General features: G+C 40.7%; 1 protein-coding gene across 3 annotated transcripts in view; it reads left to right on the top strand.

The window, feature by feature from the left end:
- The window catches only part of TBC1D4 (TBC1 domain family member 4), a 105,136-nt gene that overhangs the window by 42,973 nt on the left and 46,088 nt on the right, over positions 1 to 16,075 (top strand). Inside the window, exon 1 of one of the 3 annotated variants that reach the window (XM_062636909.1) lies at positions 11,301 to 11,445. The exons of the other annotated variants lie outside the window; for them this stretch is intronic. Within the exon in view, the coding sequence (XP_062492893.1) occupies positions 11,410 to 11,445 (36 nt within the window). The 5' untranslated portion in view covers positions 11,301 to 11,409. Of the gene's footprint in view, positions 1 to 11,300; positions 11,446 to 16,075 lie in introns of those variants that run through there. 3 annotated transcript variants of the gene reach the window in all.

The following is a 16,075-nucleotide window of genomic DNA, read 5'->3' as shown; positions in this document are numbered from 1 at the left end:
ATGTCAGCATGCAGCTGAATGTATGAGTGACACAGGTGAAATGTAGGGAAAGCTTTCTGTCATCTTCCTCTTGGGATGGACTTTGTTATTTGCTTCAGGTTTCAGGAAAAAAGTTTCCCCTTCTCTCTGGAGGAAGAGAGGGGGAAAAATGTGCAGATTTAACTTATCCATTATAGGCTGCAAGATTTAATAAAGGTCTCATGAAGACTTGGCTTTCTGTTTTTCAAGTCAGGTGGTAGTAGGGAAGCTTTTAAACTTAGACTATAAAACCCCTCCAAAAATACTTGCACTGTCACATTATAGCAATTTTTTGTTTTGTTTAAATCATAATCCAATAGGAGAGTCCAGCTTTTGAGCAAATCTGTTTCTGTTCGCTCTTTCCCTCCACTGCTAGCAAGTAAAATGAAGGACGTTTCCTCTCTAACTTCCTAGTCAAACGTGTAGGACAGAAGGACCGAGGGAAAAAAAAAGTAATCCTTTCAAGGAGCAAATAGGCTACTCCAGCTGCTATGGGTTAGGTGAGAAAAAGTAACCAAACAAAAGCAGAAAACAAACCCACCCCCTTTTCCCTGAGGAAAAAAAAAACAACAACCCACAAAACAAATCCTTTTTACCTCCTAGCTAAACTGCTGTTGTTTAAACATTCTGATACAGACAAAGCTTTAACACAGGTGGGTTTTCTTATACTGCATAGTCTTTGCAATTACTTTACAAAAATCTTACTGCATGTATCAGATCAGACAAACCTAAGTAGGCATTGATCTTCCAGGTGGATTTGAGAGACAGACCCTCTGTCAATTCATAGAGACCTAATGACTAGAAATGGTTAATCAGTCTCTCTGGACTCTTCTGTATGTCACCTTGAAAGGACAGAGATTAAAGCCTGCGTCTACAATAACGGAGAAACACTGCTGGGGCAGGGGAGAATTTACTGCCAGAAAGAGCAGAGATCTCAGTTTTTCATCCCATTCTTGAGTGTCTCAGAAAAGCAAGTTCTTCTTTTTCTCCCAAGCAATTACAATTCAATATTGTAACCTTAAACGTCTACTGGCAAACTTACTTGAGAGATCTGCCAAAGAAATGAAATTGCACTTGTAAATATACCAAACACTGTAGTAAACAAATTCCTTCTTTATTTTTTTTCTTCAGAATAAAATGAGGAATAATTTACTAGCTTCTGCTTTTAAAATTAAAAGCACTTGCAAAGGGCTCTCACTAAACCCTGAGAATACAGAAAAACAGGAATGAGGATCAGCGCTGTAGCCTCCTAACCGCACCTCCGTACTGTTGCCAAGCACCCTAAAGCCCACTGTGCATGTTGCAAGGTTTATTTACTGCAGCTCTGCGTGTGGGTGTTTCTTGGCCCTTTCCTTGATGACTTCAGGACCTCATTTGGAACAGAAGTCCATGGTTGCTGCATGGTTTCTGGCTGTCTTAGTAGGAAGCTCTTAGCCAAGATGCTCAGCTACTGAATATGGCTGTTGATGTAAAAATGTAAAGGCTAGAATGCAAAAATCTGAAGTTAAAACAAAAATAAAGCGGCGGTGTGCAACTTGAGGCCTGGAACTGAGACTGAGACTCTAGGCAGCAGACGTGGAGCTAGCATTAGTGCTTGTCAAGTGTTGATTTTCTGCATTAATGTTTGAAGTCTACACCTCCATGGGTCTGTTGCTTGGCCACCAGTAGCAAAAGCACACAGGAGGGCCTGTATTGGCCTTTAAGCTCAGTGACTGTTACTGCGTTGATCATCCATGCTATGCTGTATAACAGTCTGAGAAATCCAGGTTAAAAACAGGCTATGTTTGAAGGAAAAAAAGTTTATTTAGGAGCATATGGATAGTAATGAAAATCACAAGTGTCTTGTGTTTTTTTACTGTTCATGCTAAGTTAAATTTGGCCAGCAGCAAGACAGCCATGCAGTTGCTCACTCACACTCTCGCCCCCCTGTCTCAACTGGAGGTGAAAGTAGGATGGAAAGGGACAAAAAATAAAGCTTTCCCCATAACCACCCTGTTTTTCTGAAACTCAGCTTCATTCACAACATTTCATCCTCCTATATGAATGGTGTGCACTCATTCTGTAGTTTTCCTTGAGAAAAGGGGAAAAAAAAACAACTGCACTAACAAACAAACCTCAAACAATCGGATCCCTTATTTTTTCTTGGGCTGTCTCTTCCATCATCAAGTTTTTTTTAACTCCATTGTCATCTAGGCTATTAGAGTAAATGCTAGACTCAAACACAGTACCTAATTTGTATTAATATGTTATGCAAGCATATTCATACAAATTAATACGCTACGATTAATTTTGTATTAGTATGCTATGTGAGCAGCAGCCGTCTAAAACCACTTGGCTCCTCAGCTGGCACCCTTTCAGACTTGTGGGTGTGCAGATGCTTTACCAAGCAGCTGCCAATTAAATCCAAGCTGAGTACAAAAAACTGGAATTGCCTGTTCCTGTGGCCCTTATAATAGGGCTCAGGACACGTGTTCACATCCTGGTGGAAAGGTAAGGTTGTCTTAGCACGGGGTGTTTGATCATGAAAGCACAGTGTGTGTTTTGTTAGATAGCACAGGGTGGTGTTCAGATAAGCGGTGAAATTACATAAATATACCTTTGTTTTTAACGTGATCAAGGGACTTGTATTATAAAGAGCAGCTCCCTCCCCTGTTCAGTCTGTTTTATATTTTAAATTATCTAGGGACCTAATAACTCTGAAGTCCATTTTAGCCAGTTTATGAGCAGCAGCCGCTGGGTAGTCTCATAGCCACAGTTCTAAGTCTGTGTTTGAGGAAATATACTCATGAAGACTGGGAAAGCACTGGAAAAAACTAGACAATTTTTGTAAATGAGTGTGTGGAAGTATGTTCTTACCTTCTGCAGGTGTGAGCATCCAACCAAGTGTTGTGGAAACATAACCATGTCCACGATTATATTTGTATGCAGCTATAATGATATGTAATTAGGAGTAAACATTTTTGGTGTGATCTCTTGAGGAAAATGCTGGGGAGAGGTAGTGGGGAAGCTCTTCGGCATCTCATTTTCCAGGTCATCTTTTCCTTCCCAAGCTAGGAACCCTTAATAGGAACCCTTTTAAGGACCAACTCTGTTAGGGAGGTCCGCTTCTGGTAGGAGTTTCATCTGTTCTCTGGTCATCACTTGGGTGATTGTTCTTGTAAATCTGGGGCTTTGTAATCCTGCTGCATATAATTATGGGGTAAGAAACACACTGTTTTGTCCACTGTAGTTTTGATAGATGCTTGGGAGTTTTAGGGTTAACAGCAAGTGTGAGTGTGCTTTTAGCAGCTGGAGTTGTTTGCTCTTTCATCTCTTCCCTTGGTAGCATGTTTTACCGTCCATATAAATAATGCTATTAAGCCTTACAATTTCCTTGTAGCAACTATACCTTGTGTCCTTTAGAATCCTTGTCCACTATGATCAGCCTCAGAGCAGGCATCATCTAGATAAAACAAGCTAACCATCATCATGAAGCTGCTAGTAATGGAAAGCAATACAGCTTCTCAAATGTTACATCCTGGTGAGCAATTCTAAATTGCTGAAGTTCAAGACTAGTAATTATATGTGATGCATCTTTGTCCTGGGTTCAGCAGTAGCAGTCATGTTTCTCCTTCTTGGTAGCTGGTGCAGTGCAGTGTTTTGACTTTCAGCTCGGGAACAGAGCTGATAACAAGAATGTTTTGGTTTGGCCAAGGACTTTGTGAGCCTCATGCTCTGCCAGGGAGGAGGGGAAGCTGGGAGGAAGCAGAGACAGGACACCTGACCCAAACTGACCAAAGAGGTATTCCATACCACAGCACGTCATGCCCAGGAGGTAACTGGGAGTTAGCCGGAAGGGCTGGGGGACTGCAGGGTTGGAGGAGGTGTCGGTCAGAGCTTGGTCGGGCTGGGGGGGGCGAGTTATCGGTCAGCTGGTGGTGAGATGATGTATTCTCTTCCCTTGTTATTTCCTTTATTATTATTATCATTGGTGGTAGCAGTGGTGATTTGTGTTGTACCTTAGTTACTAAACTGTTCTTGTCTCAACCCGTGGGAGTTGCATTCTTTTCGATTCTCCTCTCCGTCCCTCTGGGAGCAGGGGGAGGGCAAGAAAAGGGGGGGAAGTGAGCGAACGAATTACCTGACTGGGTTTAAACCACGACAATCTTTGAAGCAATCAAACAGGCTGAACAAGGATTGTGATAAGCATAAGCACCTTAGCATACTCTTGTACTTCTTGGGAAGAAGAAGCATGTTGGAAAAACTTAAGATCATAGATCAAATTCAGAAAAATGAAAATCTTCTCTCTGCTCAAGATGAAACACAGGTTAGCTATCTTATATAGTAGAGTCAGTAGAAGCTGCTTTTACATCACCTCATAGACTTTTCAGCAGTACAGTGCTTTTAGTATGATATTAAGATGAATATCCAGTTTTGGCCTATTCAATCCCAGTGTTCCCATGAAAGCAAACAGGATGTAAAAATCTCTTGAAGGGTTGTAGATTCAAGTGTCTGTGCAGAACAGCCTCAACTAGGCAGGTTACAACACTGCACAAAGCTGCTCTCATGGGCCACTTTGAAATTTACATACCGAGTATTGGATTTCGGAGCAAACATGTCTGGTTTTATGTTTTTCTGCTACTTTTTCTCATCGTTTGCTCCAGTGCATCGTAACCCTCTTTTAGTGTCCTCTCCTACACCAAAAAAAAACCCCAAACAGAATTCCAAGAAGAAAAAGAGATTACTTTGGTCCACTTGGCTTCTGTTTAACTAAAAATATGGAGATATTAATATATTCAGTTCTACTAATTTCCATTAATGTAAATCCCTGTGAACTAAACTCCCTCTTGGTCTATGAATTTAATTGGGCTTCTCCAATGAATTATGTGTTTTTCAGGTTTTGCTTCTAGCTAACTTCATATTATGAAATTCTATAGTTCTAATAAAATTCTCTTGATAAACTAAGAATGTTACACCTGCTTCATTGTATCATAATTCCGTTTTTAAGTTACTAATTTATACAAGGTATTATTTTTTTTCTGAGAGCAAAATCACAGAAATGAGCCAACTTGTATCTTATGCTAGCTTCAGCTCCCCGAGATGTCATCAGCAAACAGAAACTACAGCACTTGGGACTATGACAAGTGTTTAAAAACTCCCAAGAGAATAATAAATCTAACTAGTGTTGTATATTTCTGTCATGTTTGGGATAACCCTTGAAGTTGAGATTTCTATTGTTCCTCCCTGAAGCAGACCAGTGTCTACTATATAGAAATGTATGGAACTGTTCCAGAAGCCTTGCTGGCTTTGCAAAATGAGTTTCAGCCTTGATTTCAGTGGAAACAGGACATCCAGACATGACGAAGAATGAATTCCTAATGTAGATAATTCCCAGATAGTCTTAAGTTCCCGTATGGAAGGGAGAGTTGATGGATGAGAGGAATTAAGTTCACTACTCAGGGGAGCTTGTTTTCCGATTTCCATTAATAGTTGCATGTTCACTGCTAACTCTCGTCAGCAGACTGGCTTTCAGTTGCAGAGAGAAGTATTTCATAAGCTGAGTTATTTTAAGTAAAATCTAGTTTCAGCTGTAGAATGATGAAATGATGGATAAAATGAGTTGTAAGTTCATCTGTCCAGAGAAAACTGACATCTTTTATGAAAGAAAAACTTGCATACTTATTTCTGAAACTTTAATTGAAGTTATACCTTGCTTTGATTGCAGCCAACCATAACAAGTAAGATCTTAGCTGAAGTGATTTAAGAAACTCCTGTGGTAATCTGAAGTGAATTGGGTTTATATTGTCTTTCAAAATAACTTATTTAAATGTGTCAGTTAAATAATGTTGGGTCAGTGGCAAAACCATTCTTCCCTTCCCATCCTTCCTCCTATCAGTCCAGAAATGGGAGTTTAGTTTCCAGGCCAGACAGCACCCACATGACAAGAGATGGCCTTGTTAATAGCCAAGTGTACTTTTGCCAAGCCCTAGACATCGGGGCTCTGCTTCCACTCTCGTCTATGTGCAGGGAATGTACATTAACATATAGGTACCCAAGTAAGATGTGCTAACAGTACTAGTGTGGTGGTTGACCCTGGTGGACTCCAGATGCCCACCAAAGTAGCTCCATCACTCCCCTCCTCAGCTGGACAGGGGAGAGAAAATATAATGAAAGGCTTATGGATTGAGGTAAGGACAGGGAGAGATCACTCACCAGTTACCGTCATGTGCAAAACACACTTGATTTGGGGAAAATAATAATGTAATTTATTACCAACCAAACCAGCGTAGGATAATGAGAAATAAATCCTAAACTTAAAAACACCTCCCTGCTCCTGGGCTTAACTTCATTCCCAATATCTCTACTTCCTCCCCTCCAGGAGCACAGGGAGATGGGGAGTGGGGGTTGCAGTCAGTTCATCATGCACTGTCTCTGCCTCTGGTTCTTCCTCAGGGGGAGGACTTCTCAGTTCTCTTACCCTGCTCCAGTGTGGGGTCCCTCCTGTGGGAGACAGTTCTGCTCAAACTTCCTCAGTGTAAGTCCTTCCCAGGGCCGCAGTTCTTCATGAACAGCTCCAGCCTGGGTCCCTTACACAGGGTGCAGTCCTTCAGGATCAGGCTGCTCCAGCGTGGGTTCAGTGTGGGGTCTTGCCAGCAAACCTGCTCCAGTGTGAGAGGAGGGCCTCTCCACAGGGCCACAGGTCCTGCCAGGAGCCTGCTATAGCGTGGGCTTCCCATGGAGTCACAGCTTCCATTGGACATCCCTCTGCTTTGGCGTCAGGTCCTCCCAGCCTGCAGGTGGCTACCTGCACCACCATGGACCTCCATGGCCTGCAGGGGCACAGCCTGCCTCACCATGGGCTGCGCCATGGGCTGCAGGGGAATCTCTGCTCCAGCTCCTGGAGCACCTCCTCCCCTCCCTCACTGACCTTGGTGTCTGCAGAGCTGTTTCTCTCACATATTCTCACTCCTCTCTCCCAGCTGTGGTTGGGCAGTAGTTTTTCCCCCTCTTCCCAAACACGTTGTCAGGGAGGTGCTATCACTGTCACTGATGGGCTCAGCCTTGGCCTGCGGTGGGTCCAGCTTGGAGCAGGCTGGCATTGACTCTGTTGGACACAAGGAAAGCTTCGGAGCAGGCTGGCATTGACTCTGTTGGACACGGGGAAAGCTTCCAGCTGTTTCTCACAGAAGCCATCCCTGTTTCTTTTTTTTTTAAAATATTATTAACAGTAACTCTCTAGCTCTTTTGGACTTCCTCTGTGTGAAAAAATAAAACAGCCATGCACTTAATTACTGCCAGCTATTAAATCTGAAATCTTACCCATTCAGCTGTGTCTGTATGTGTTTGCTTTTGAACACCGTAACAATCTAACTGTATTTTATTCTTTTCACAGCTACCATAGGCAGCTGATGAAATCTCAGTAGTTTTAACAGTTACTGATTGCCAAGATTACAGTATTGTGACTTCCAGCAAAAGTAGCTCTTGATGCTCTGTGGTGGAAGCTCTGCCTTCAGGCATGTTATTCGTTATTCCTCTGTCTCCCAGGCAAAGTGGTGATTCAAGACTTCTGTGCTGGAGGAAGTCTAATTAGGTGGAATCTCCCTCTTCTGCCTGGCACCTGTTTTCAAAGCGGTTGGAATTCAACATCTGGATCAGTTCAGCATCTGGCTTTGAAATCCTTTACCCCTGTGTTTATGCTAGGGTTGTTTGCTGGTTGTTATCTGGAAGAAGTTAATTGTACTACTGGTTGCTTAGGCATTTGATACTGTCACAAGATAATGCAGTTGCTCTTGTGAACTGCGAGATTACCAGACAAGCTGGAGCTTGTACAGGTGTGTATTGCCAAAGTAGGAGAAACATAATGAGCATTACTTGGCAGGGGTGGAAAAGCTGATTGAAGGCTATTAGGTTGCAATCCATTTATTTTTTTTCTCTACTCCACACACACTGTCTGAAAACTTGTGTGCATTTATCTTTCACAGTATTTAGTGAATGCCCTTTTGAGAAAAGAAGTCTTGAACTCAATAGTAAGTTTTTGTGTGTCTCTGTTGGATTTGTCAGCTGCTGCTTTTCTTTCTGATGTCCACTTTTCTGTAAGCAGAGCCTTATTTAAGGAAAGTTTGTAGTCAGAAATTTCTCAATACTGCAGTCTAGCATTTCTGGGAAAACATCAAATAGGAAAAGACCTAACTCCTTAGTTTCATGTCACTGAGGAACTTCTAGCCTTCTTAAGTGGTCTAGAAGTTATTGCAGTGCCTGACTTTTTCTGGACCAAATATATAGATACCTGCTAGATCTCTTAGACTGAACAGCTGGTAATTTTTCCCGTGTCCCGGAGTGAGCCCTGAATTAGTAACCACTTTCCATTTTGTCTTTCAGCAATAAAAGAAGGTTGGTATTGTAGCAAATAATTATAAAAGTGGTGGCATCCATGGAAAACAGATGCATATGGTCTTCAATCAAATTTGGGCTGATAATCACTATAGGAGTTATCATGGTCTGCCATGCAGGAGTCAAACTCAATATCCTGACTAGGGAAAAAAACCAGACTTTTCAAGGTGTGTTCATTTCATTGTGAATTAACATGTTAATTCATCTTTTTAAATGAAAATATTGAGAGCTTCTGTCTAAAACTACTGACTGAAAGATTGTCACTTTCTTAAACATGGTACATGGAGCACTCATTTCAGTCTTAGCCCTTGCACTTTAAATCTGCTAAAATGAACTATCTTCTGATCTGTGTTCGAGAAGTGGATAGTGCCCATAAATGGTCAAAATACTTCAATGAGGTCTCCAACTGAGGCTTTTTTTTACCCAAAAGGAAATGAATGAAGAGAATGTACTAATTGTTTGCGACTGTCCACGTGACAGCCTTATCTTCTCAGGCAAGCACTTTTAAAAATAGGGTATGTGTTAAATATGATGGAGTTCTTAAAAATGTCATCTTTAATAAACCTCTTACTAGAAAATGAAGTGCCAAATATAGATAAAAATGCAGTTTTTTAAGAATAAAATTCCTACTTAATATCTGAATTTCTGCTCTCATAGTTTGGAAAAACTTTGTTTAAAGCAGTTGGAAAGTTTAAGATGAACTGATGTTACAAGAAAGCTGTACTCTGCAGAATCTTTCGCTGGGAACTATGTCCCAAACTTGGAACCAAACTTGAGAGTACTTGCATATGCTCAAAGTATATAGCTGGTTAGGGTATTGAGACTTAATATTCTACATATTCAGAGAACATACAGATCATCATGAGAGCTTTGTACTGATAATTCTGTGGGTTGCAGAGTATTCAAGCAAAATGTGAGCTGTGTCTGAAAGGTGTAAAAGCATCAGCCTGACTAGCCTAAACTGAGGAGTGAAATAATGAATGCAAGATCTTTCCTTACAAAAGCGATGATCTTGTTGGGCTATGCTGTCACTACCATCACTAAAGTTCTTTGATATACCACTGTAGAGTGCTTGTATGCAAGTATAAAAAAAGGCATCTGTTGTCTGTCAGGCATCCAAACAATCTTGTAACTTACACATTCTTTCCTGCTAAGTAACTTGATCCACCTTCTATCATTATACTGCTTATTTAAATTTAGATATTTGGCAGAGCAGCATCTTGTGTATGTGTGTATCACACAGGATGTGTCAGGTGACCTGCAAGTTTGCAGCAGAAATTGGGTAACGTGATAGCTTTTCTAAGCATGTGCTGTACGGCTCTGGTAGACTTTTTGTGCTTATTGACTGTATCAAAGCTAAACAGCTCAAGTAATTCCTGGGTTGGTCTTAAGAATTATTTTGAGAATTAATTTTATTTTAGCTTACCTATCTAAAAATCAGTCTCTCTTTAGGCTGGTTTAGTGGTAGTCTTTAGCTTTACCTTCAGCAGGAGTATGTGATCTCCCTGATATACAGGATGAGGTTGAATGTCAGAGTAAAGTAAGTTCATTGCGCTGTAGTAGTTCTTTAGAAACAAACATAGTTGGGTCCTGACCAGTCACCTGGTAAAAAATACAGGCCAGGCAAATCAGAGGAAGACTCTCCTGAAAGAAAAACTTCTACATGCAGTTCTTTAATGGGTTTTTTGGCTTGTTTCTCATGTGTTTTCTATTGCTGTAAGCTTTGGCTGCACTCAGGAACCTGTAGGGAACAGCAGAAAAGTGAAAATGGTAGCTGCCAGGGGTGACAGTCAGCTTGAAGATCTAAAAGCTGCTTTCACTGGGTCTGTTTTTGCCAGCTCCTTTGTTCCAGCTTTCCTGCTACTGGGCTTGTGTTATGTTAGCTCAGACTAGCAGCAGAATGAAGTTGATGGCAGGTGCTTATTACTGCCTGCTGTGAACCAGACTTTGTGTTTTCTAAACTGTGTTTTTAGAAGTACGCTAAGTGCAGGTGGGTTGTAGAAATGCTTAGCAGTTCAGTTGCTATTCTTTTCCCTTTGTGATAGCATTTCTCTTGGCTACAAATCCTCCTGATTTCTGTACAACTGAAGGTGGTCAGTATTCCTGCAGCACTAAGTCAGCTGATGGAGAAAAATTCTTATGTTCCAGTTTGTAAATATCTCCAGCATAAACAGTCAACAAACTGTTTGTGTGACTGCATAAATTGTATCACTGTGGGCTGGTCTTTCATCTCTTTATTGGAAAGATGCATTTTTAATGATGAAGACTGTTGAGTGGAGCACTGTCACCAGTGTGTGAAGCAGCAGACTGCTGTAGATTTAGAAGTATAAAAGGTTTGGATGATCAGTACTGTACTAGCTGGATGGCAGTAAAAATGTTTATAGCAGTTAAAAAAAAAACAATATTTTCCCTCTCCCACCCTTCTTTCTGGTTGAGAAGAGTTATTGGTATCTGTGCTTGGGCTGGCATTTGAGTGTGTTTTTCTGTAAGATAAGAACCTTGCCTCGGTGTCGAGTGCCTGATATGTAACAGGATGTGATATGTGACTTATTTTGTCTCCGTTGTGTGTCACTGCTGTGGCTGTTAATATCTAAGCAGTCTTGTGGATATACAGCTGGATGCTAAATGAAAGGAGTCATGTCCAATTGCTCCTAATTTTGTCTCACATTGGGCTGGTTTCTAACTGATAGATGTCAGATTCTTCCAGTAATCAGCAAGGAGCAGGGAGTTGATTTCTGGACAGCATCCTGTTCCTCCGTTGTTTGTTTTTAAGTATCCATAGCTGGATCATGAGTGGGTCTCGTTATTCAAACCCAAGGCAGCGTGGGAGCTTCCAGCCTGAAATACTTGGCTCCTGAAGTATAACGGTTGCTGTGATATCATGAGCTGACCCTGAGGAAATGCTACACCACCACCAGCCCTTTGTGAAAAGGGGATCTTTCTGCACTTGTTTATCCCAGGAATCTGTTTCTGAGTCCTCATGTTCATGACATTGAAGTTCGGTGACTGTTTTGCTTGGACATGCCTGTGCTTCTGAACTGGAAATCACACGAGAAGGTACTGACTGCTCCTAACGTGCATGTGGAGTTCATTCATCTCACGTCTGTGTGGTGGAAGGAGTCTGACACTGCACCTTGCATGGTGAATGAGTGAGAGGGTCTGAGCTTCTTACTTGCTTTGAAAATAATGGCCTTGCTAGAGCTGCTGCCATTAAGTAGCCAGATTTGTCAGGCTTGTTTGTTAGATTAGTTCTTCACAATCATACTAATATTTATAAGCCTTATAATATGAAGAGGGACTTTGCTTTGTTAATAAATTCCAGACTGAAATTTTCCATGTGGAAGCTAGAAACAAACTAACAAGAGCTGTAGCTTCTCTGCATAGTAAAATTATGTCCACCTGTGGAAATAATGATATACAGCAAGTGAATTTCATTCTTTGCCGCAAGTTCCAAGTCTGGGTTAAACTTGAAAGCAGTGCTTGGTAATTACCACAGGAGCATTTGAATGCTATCCTTCCAGCAAAAAGGGGAGCTCCACCTTTGTTCACTGGAGGCTGTTGTAAATTCAGAGGGAAGTTTTGGGTTTTTTTTTGAATGCTTCAACTTCTGTCACTTCTATTAAAGAAAGTGTGGAGTATGACCATGGAGATACTCTGCCTACTCTAGAGTTGTGACAAACTGTTCTGGTGTTACGCTGCAGCATGCGTAATTTAGTAGGCTTGATAGCCTCTCTGTTTTGGAACTTCAGGATACTGGCGATAAACACCTCACAACTGAAGTTGTTTTGGGGGGGGGGGGGTTAAGGCGGGGTTAATAAAGTTGGAATGAATTATAACAAAAAACTTGTTGCATGATATGAGAAAACCTGAGAAGAAAGCTTTCATTTGGTGCTACTTATTTTCCTCTAGTCCTCTCCTTGGTTTCTCGCTTTGGTTTTAGTCAAGTCAGATGAAAGAGCTTGGATTAGTTACATCAGTTAAACTGATGTTTCCAGTGTCAGAATACATTTCTGTGTTGAACACAGTGAAGTTTCTTGATGTGTGGTAGAACGGTTCTTGGCAGTACTATTCGCATGGATAATGTACTATTTATGGACGAGGAAGGTGTTTGCTGTCCATTATGTATTGACCCTGTTCTAGGTCCAGTCATAAAAGGACAGTACTGGATGGAGCCTGTGAACTGCGGAGCTGGAATTAACAAATCTAGGGTATTAATATATCTGTCTTTGAGCCAGGGCTAAGTGCTGCAGCCTTATTCTACACAAGCTGGCCAAGTGGATGATACAGAGCAGTAGCTCAGAAGGTGTATAGCCAAGATCTTGGAGGAGCAGGGGCAAAGGGAGTGTGCAAATGGAATAGCTTGGGGGACTATTTTGCTAATATCGATGCTGTCATTAGTTTTAGCTTATCAAATGTCTGCTCCGTTTGTAGAAAACGGAGGTTGTGACAGAATAACACCTGTCATGATTTACATCTGACATTGTATATTCAGAGCTGTATCTTACTGTACGTAGTGCAGAACTTGACCAGTGCCATCTTTTCTGGTGTGAGTACAGCTCTCTTTACTTATTGAGTCACCACATATTGAATGAGATTTAATTGGGTGAAGAATGATTCATACAATCTTAGGCTACTCAAATATGAACAATAAACTTGATTTGGATTCCCAAGTGTTGGTTTGGGTTTCTTGGTGGTTTTTGTTTGTTTTTTTTTTTTTCCCTTTAATTAGACTTATTAGATGGATCATGTTTCCCTGGAATGAAGTAGTGCCTCTTTAATGTCATGGTGGAGCTCTTCTTACTTGCCACTTAATTTGCAGTATTGGTTGGTTGATTTTGTTAGTGTAGTTTTGGGGGGAGTGAGTTAGAAGGGGGTTGGGGTTTTTGTTTTTTTTTTTTTTTTTTGGATGGCTTGTTCCTCCCCTGGTTATGTTCCCCCCAAGTTTTGGAGTGTTCCTCACAATGAGGAGAAACAGTAATATCACACATCTAGTCTTGTACTTACAGTATCCACTGTCTATCCTTGTCTTTTGCATTTGTGGGAAGTTTGATACAGACCACGAAGAAGGAGCTGCTTTTCTGAGTTGTCTTGGCTTTATTCAGAGATTTAGGAGTTCCTATGAGCGCTGTTTCAAGGATCTTAAAGTTCACATGTCACTGTTGCTTCCTGACAGGCATGTACAGTCCTTGACATCCTGGAGGGGAAGAAAGCTCACCTGAAGCTCTCACATTAATTTTGTTTGGTATCAATTTATTAATACCTGACAGACTTCAGCATGCATAATGATGCTGGTGTATTAGAGAAAGCATTGTGTGCTGTATTAATGTGAAAACACATTAGTAAGTTTTGAATGTTTCAGGAGTCTGTCTTCTTAATATTACTAAACTGTTTTCTAAAACTGGTTAAGGAACTTCATCCTGTCCGTTCAGTATTTTAAATTTCCATTGTGCTTACTGTCTGGTCTAACTTTGCCCCACACTTTCAACATTAACAGCTAATATCCAAATCTAAAAAAAGTTATACAACTTTGATGAGGAAACTTTTGTGACTGGGGCTTCTTGATATACAAAGGAGCAAAATGTCAAAACCCAAGGATATATGCCAAAGAAATACGTAAAACCACATTGGGATGGTTGCTATGCTTGAGAATTGTGTAACTTTTCCTGTGTCTTGCATGTCAGGAAAATATAGTTCAAACTGTTGTTGAGACTCCACTTGATCCCAGTTATGGATGAAGATGGTGAGGTCTAGAAGTACAAGCTGGCACATTGTCAATCACTGGGCACACCATCGCTGGTATACAGATATTCCTGTACACCAAAGACCAATAAATCCTTGTGTATGACTAATTGCCAAGCAATGTTAGTATCTGTCTTGCATCTTATACTTGAGGCTATTTTACACACCATACTATCTAGAGGATCCATGAAAAAGCTAACAAGCATCTGGAACTGGTTCTGAACTGACTGATGTTTCTTATCGATTGTGATATCCCTGTATTACATTGTTTTCTTCTCCATGTGTGTACAAGAAAATTATTCATAACTACAGAGATTAAATGGTTCTCAGTTTTTCAACTTGATTTGTCATTTTCATTCTGTGGATAGGTAGAACAACAGGAAAAAATGAATACTGATGAGGGTGTAAAAAAAAAATATAATACAGCCTGTAAAAGAGGCTACCTAAACAAAGCAGGGAACATAAGGATTGGTTGGGCAGTATGAGCTGAAACCTCTGCTCTTATGTTAGGATCCTTCTGGGCTGAAGTGAAAATACTGTAGTGGTTTATGTGGGAGGTAGAAGCAAAAGCTGCGCAGGGATTGTGAAATAGTAATTGTGGCTCAAATAGTAGTGTCTGAAAAGCATGCACAGTCTGGAAAAGATGAAAATCAAGTGATAAACAGCAGGGTGGTGGGCTGTGAGGTTTTCTTATATGGAGTTGCAATTACTTAAAACTGTACGTATGTTTGTGGGGGAGATCTGTGACAGAGGAGGGGATGGGTAGGGAATCCTGTTGTGGTATACTTGATAGTGTCTTTTCTCTAGACTGTTTGGAGATCTGCTGGCGGGGGTATAGGATGTGTTAAGAGACTATTGGGCATTATTGAAAAGATTTAAGATTTCCTTCACTAGTATTTTATCTTAGACGTGCCTGGCAGAACCCAGTTATTGGCAGGGAAGTGATAGTACACTTTTTAAAAAATCCAAATTAAACAGCTGACATTGTTTATTCTAATTGATTACATGTAGAATTTGTGCATTATAAATAGAATTTTTGTATGTCACTGTACTTCAAATAGAAATGTAACTGGATTGTTCTGCAGCAGGTTCTGGATCTAAAAAGGGAAATCTCAGTTAAAACACAGCTAGCTTGTGAATTTTGCTAAGATAGAGAGCTAAGGAGTTTAAAATCTAGAGCTTCTTTAGCACAGACCATAGAAAGAATAAGAGGACTGATCATTGGGAAAAGAGCTGCATCTTGGGATATGAACCAACATTATAAAGTAAGTGAGAATTATCCATGTTCAGCTGAGCTGGAATGGCTGGGAGGAAGCTCACTGCGGGTGGTCGTAGGGCAGCAGCCTGGTAGCGAGAATGAGTGAAGATTAAATACAGTCTGCTATCTGTGTCCTATCAAGACTAACTGTTAGCCTCTCTGAAAACTGAGCTGATGATGACATCTATAGGGATGAAAGCCAAACGGTCAGTAGATCTTAGGGTAATTGAACTTCATTTTTCAATAAATGTACTATAAGCAGATTTGAGCTGAATGCCCAATGGATAAGGAGGGTATAACAAGAGATGGGGATTAAGATGAGGTAATTTTCCACTGTGACATGCAAAAGTATTGGTATATGAGATCACTGCCTCATTAGCAAGTTTCAGCTGGTATCATGTGACTGAAAGTAAGAGATACTGTAGGGATCATGGATTATTTACTAAAGTGTGGCTTCAGTGTTATCTTTTCTTAATAAAAAAATACTTCGAAACAAATTATCAAATACAGATATGGTGGGAAGCTGTGTGGAATACAGAAGTTGTTGATTGATTGCATTGGATTCAGCGAGTGTTGAGTTTCTCTTACAAAAAACATCAGATAGTTATTCTCTCTGGATCTCATTGTCACTAATAACTTCACCAATGCATGTAATGTGATGTCATTCATTATCCTTCCAGAGAAGATGAA

This window comes from Pezoporus occidentalis, unplaced genomic scaffold, assembly GCF_034315485.1.
Source record: "Pezoporus occidentalis ecotype Australia unplaced genomic scaffold, CSIRO_AGI_Poc_V1 ctg5, whole genome shotgun sequence".
In the NCBI taxonomy this organism is placed as follows: Eukaryota; Metazoa; Chordata; class Aves; order Psittaciformes; family Psittacidae; genus Pezoporus; species Pezoporus occidentalis.
This window is presented reverse-complemented; position numbering and strand designations above follow the sequence as displayed.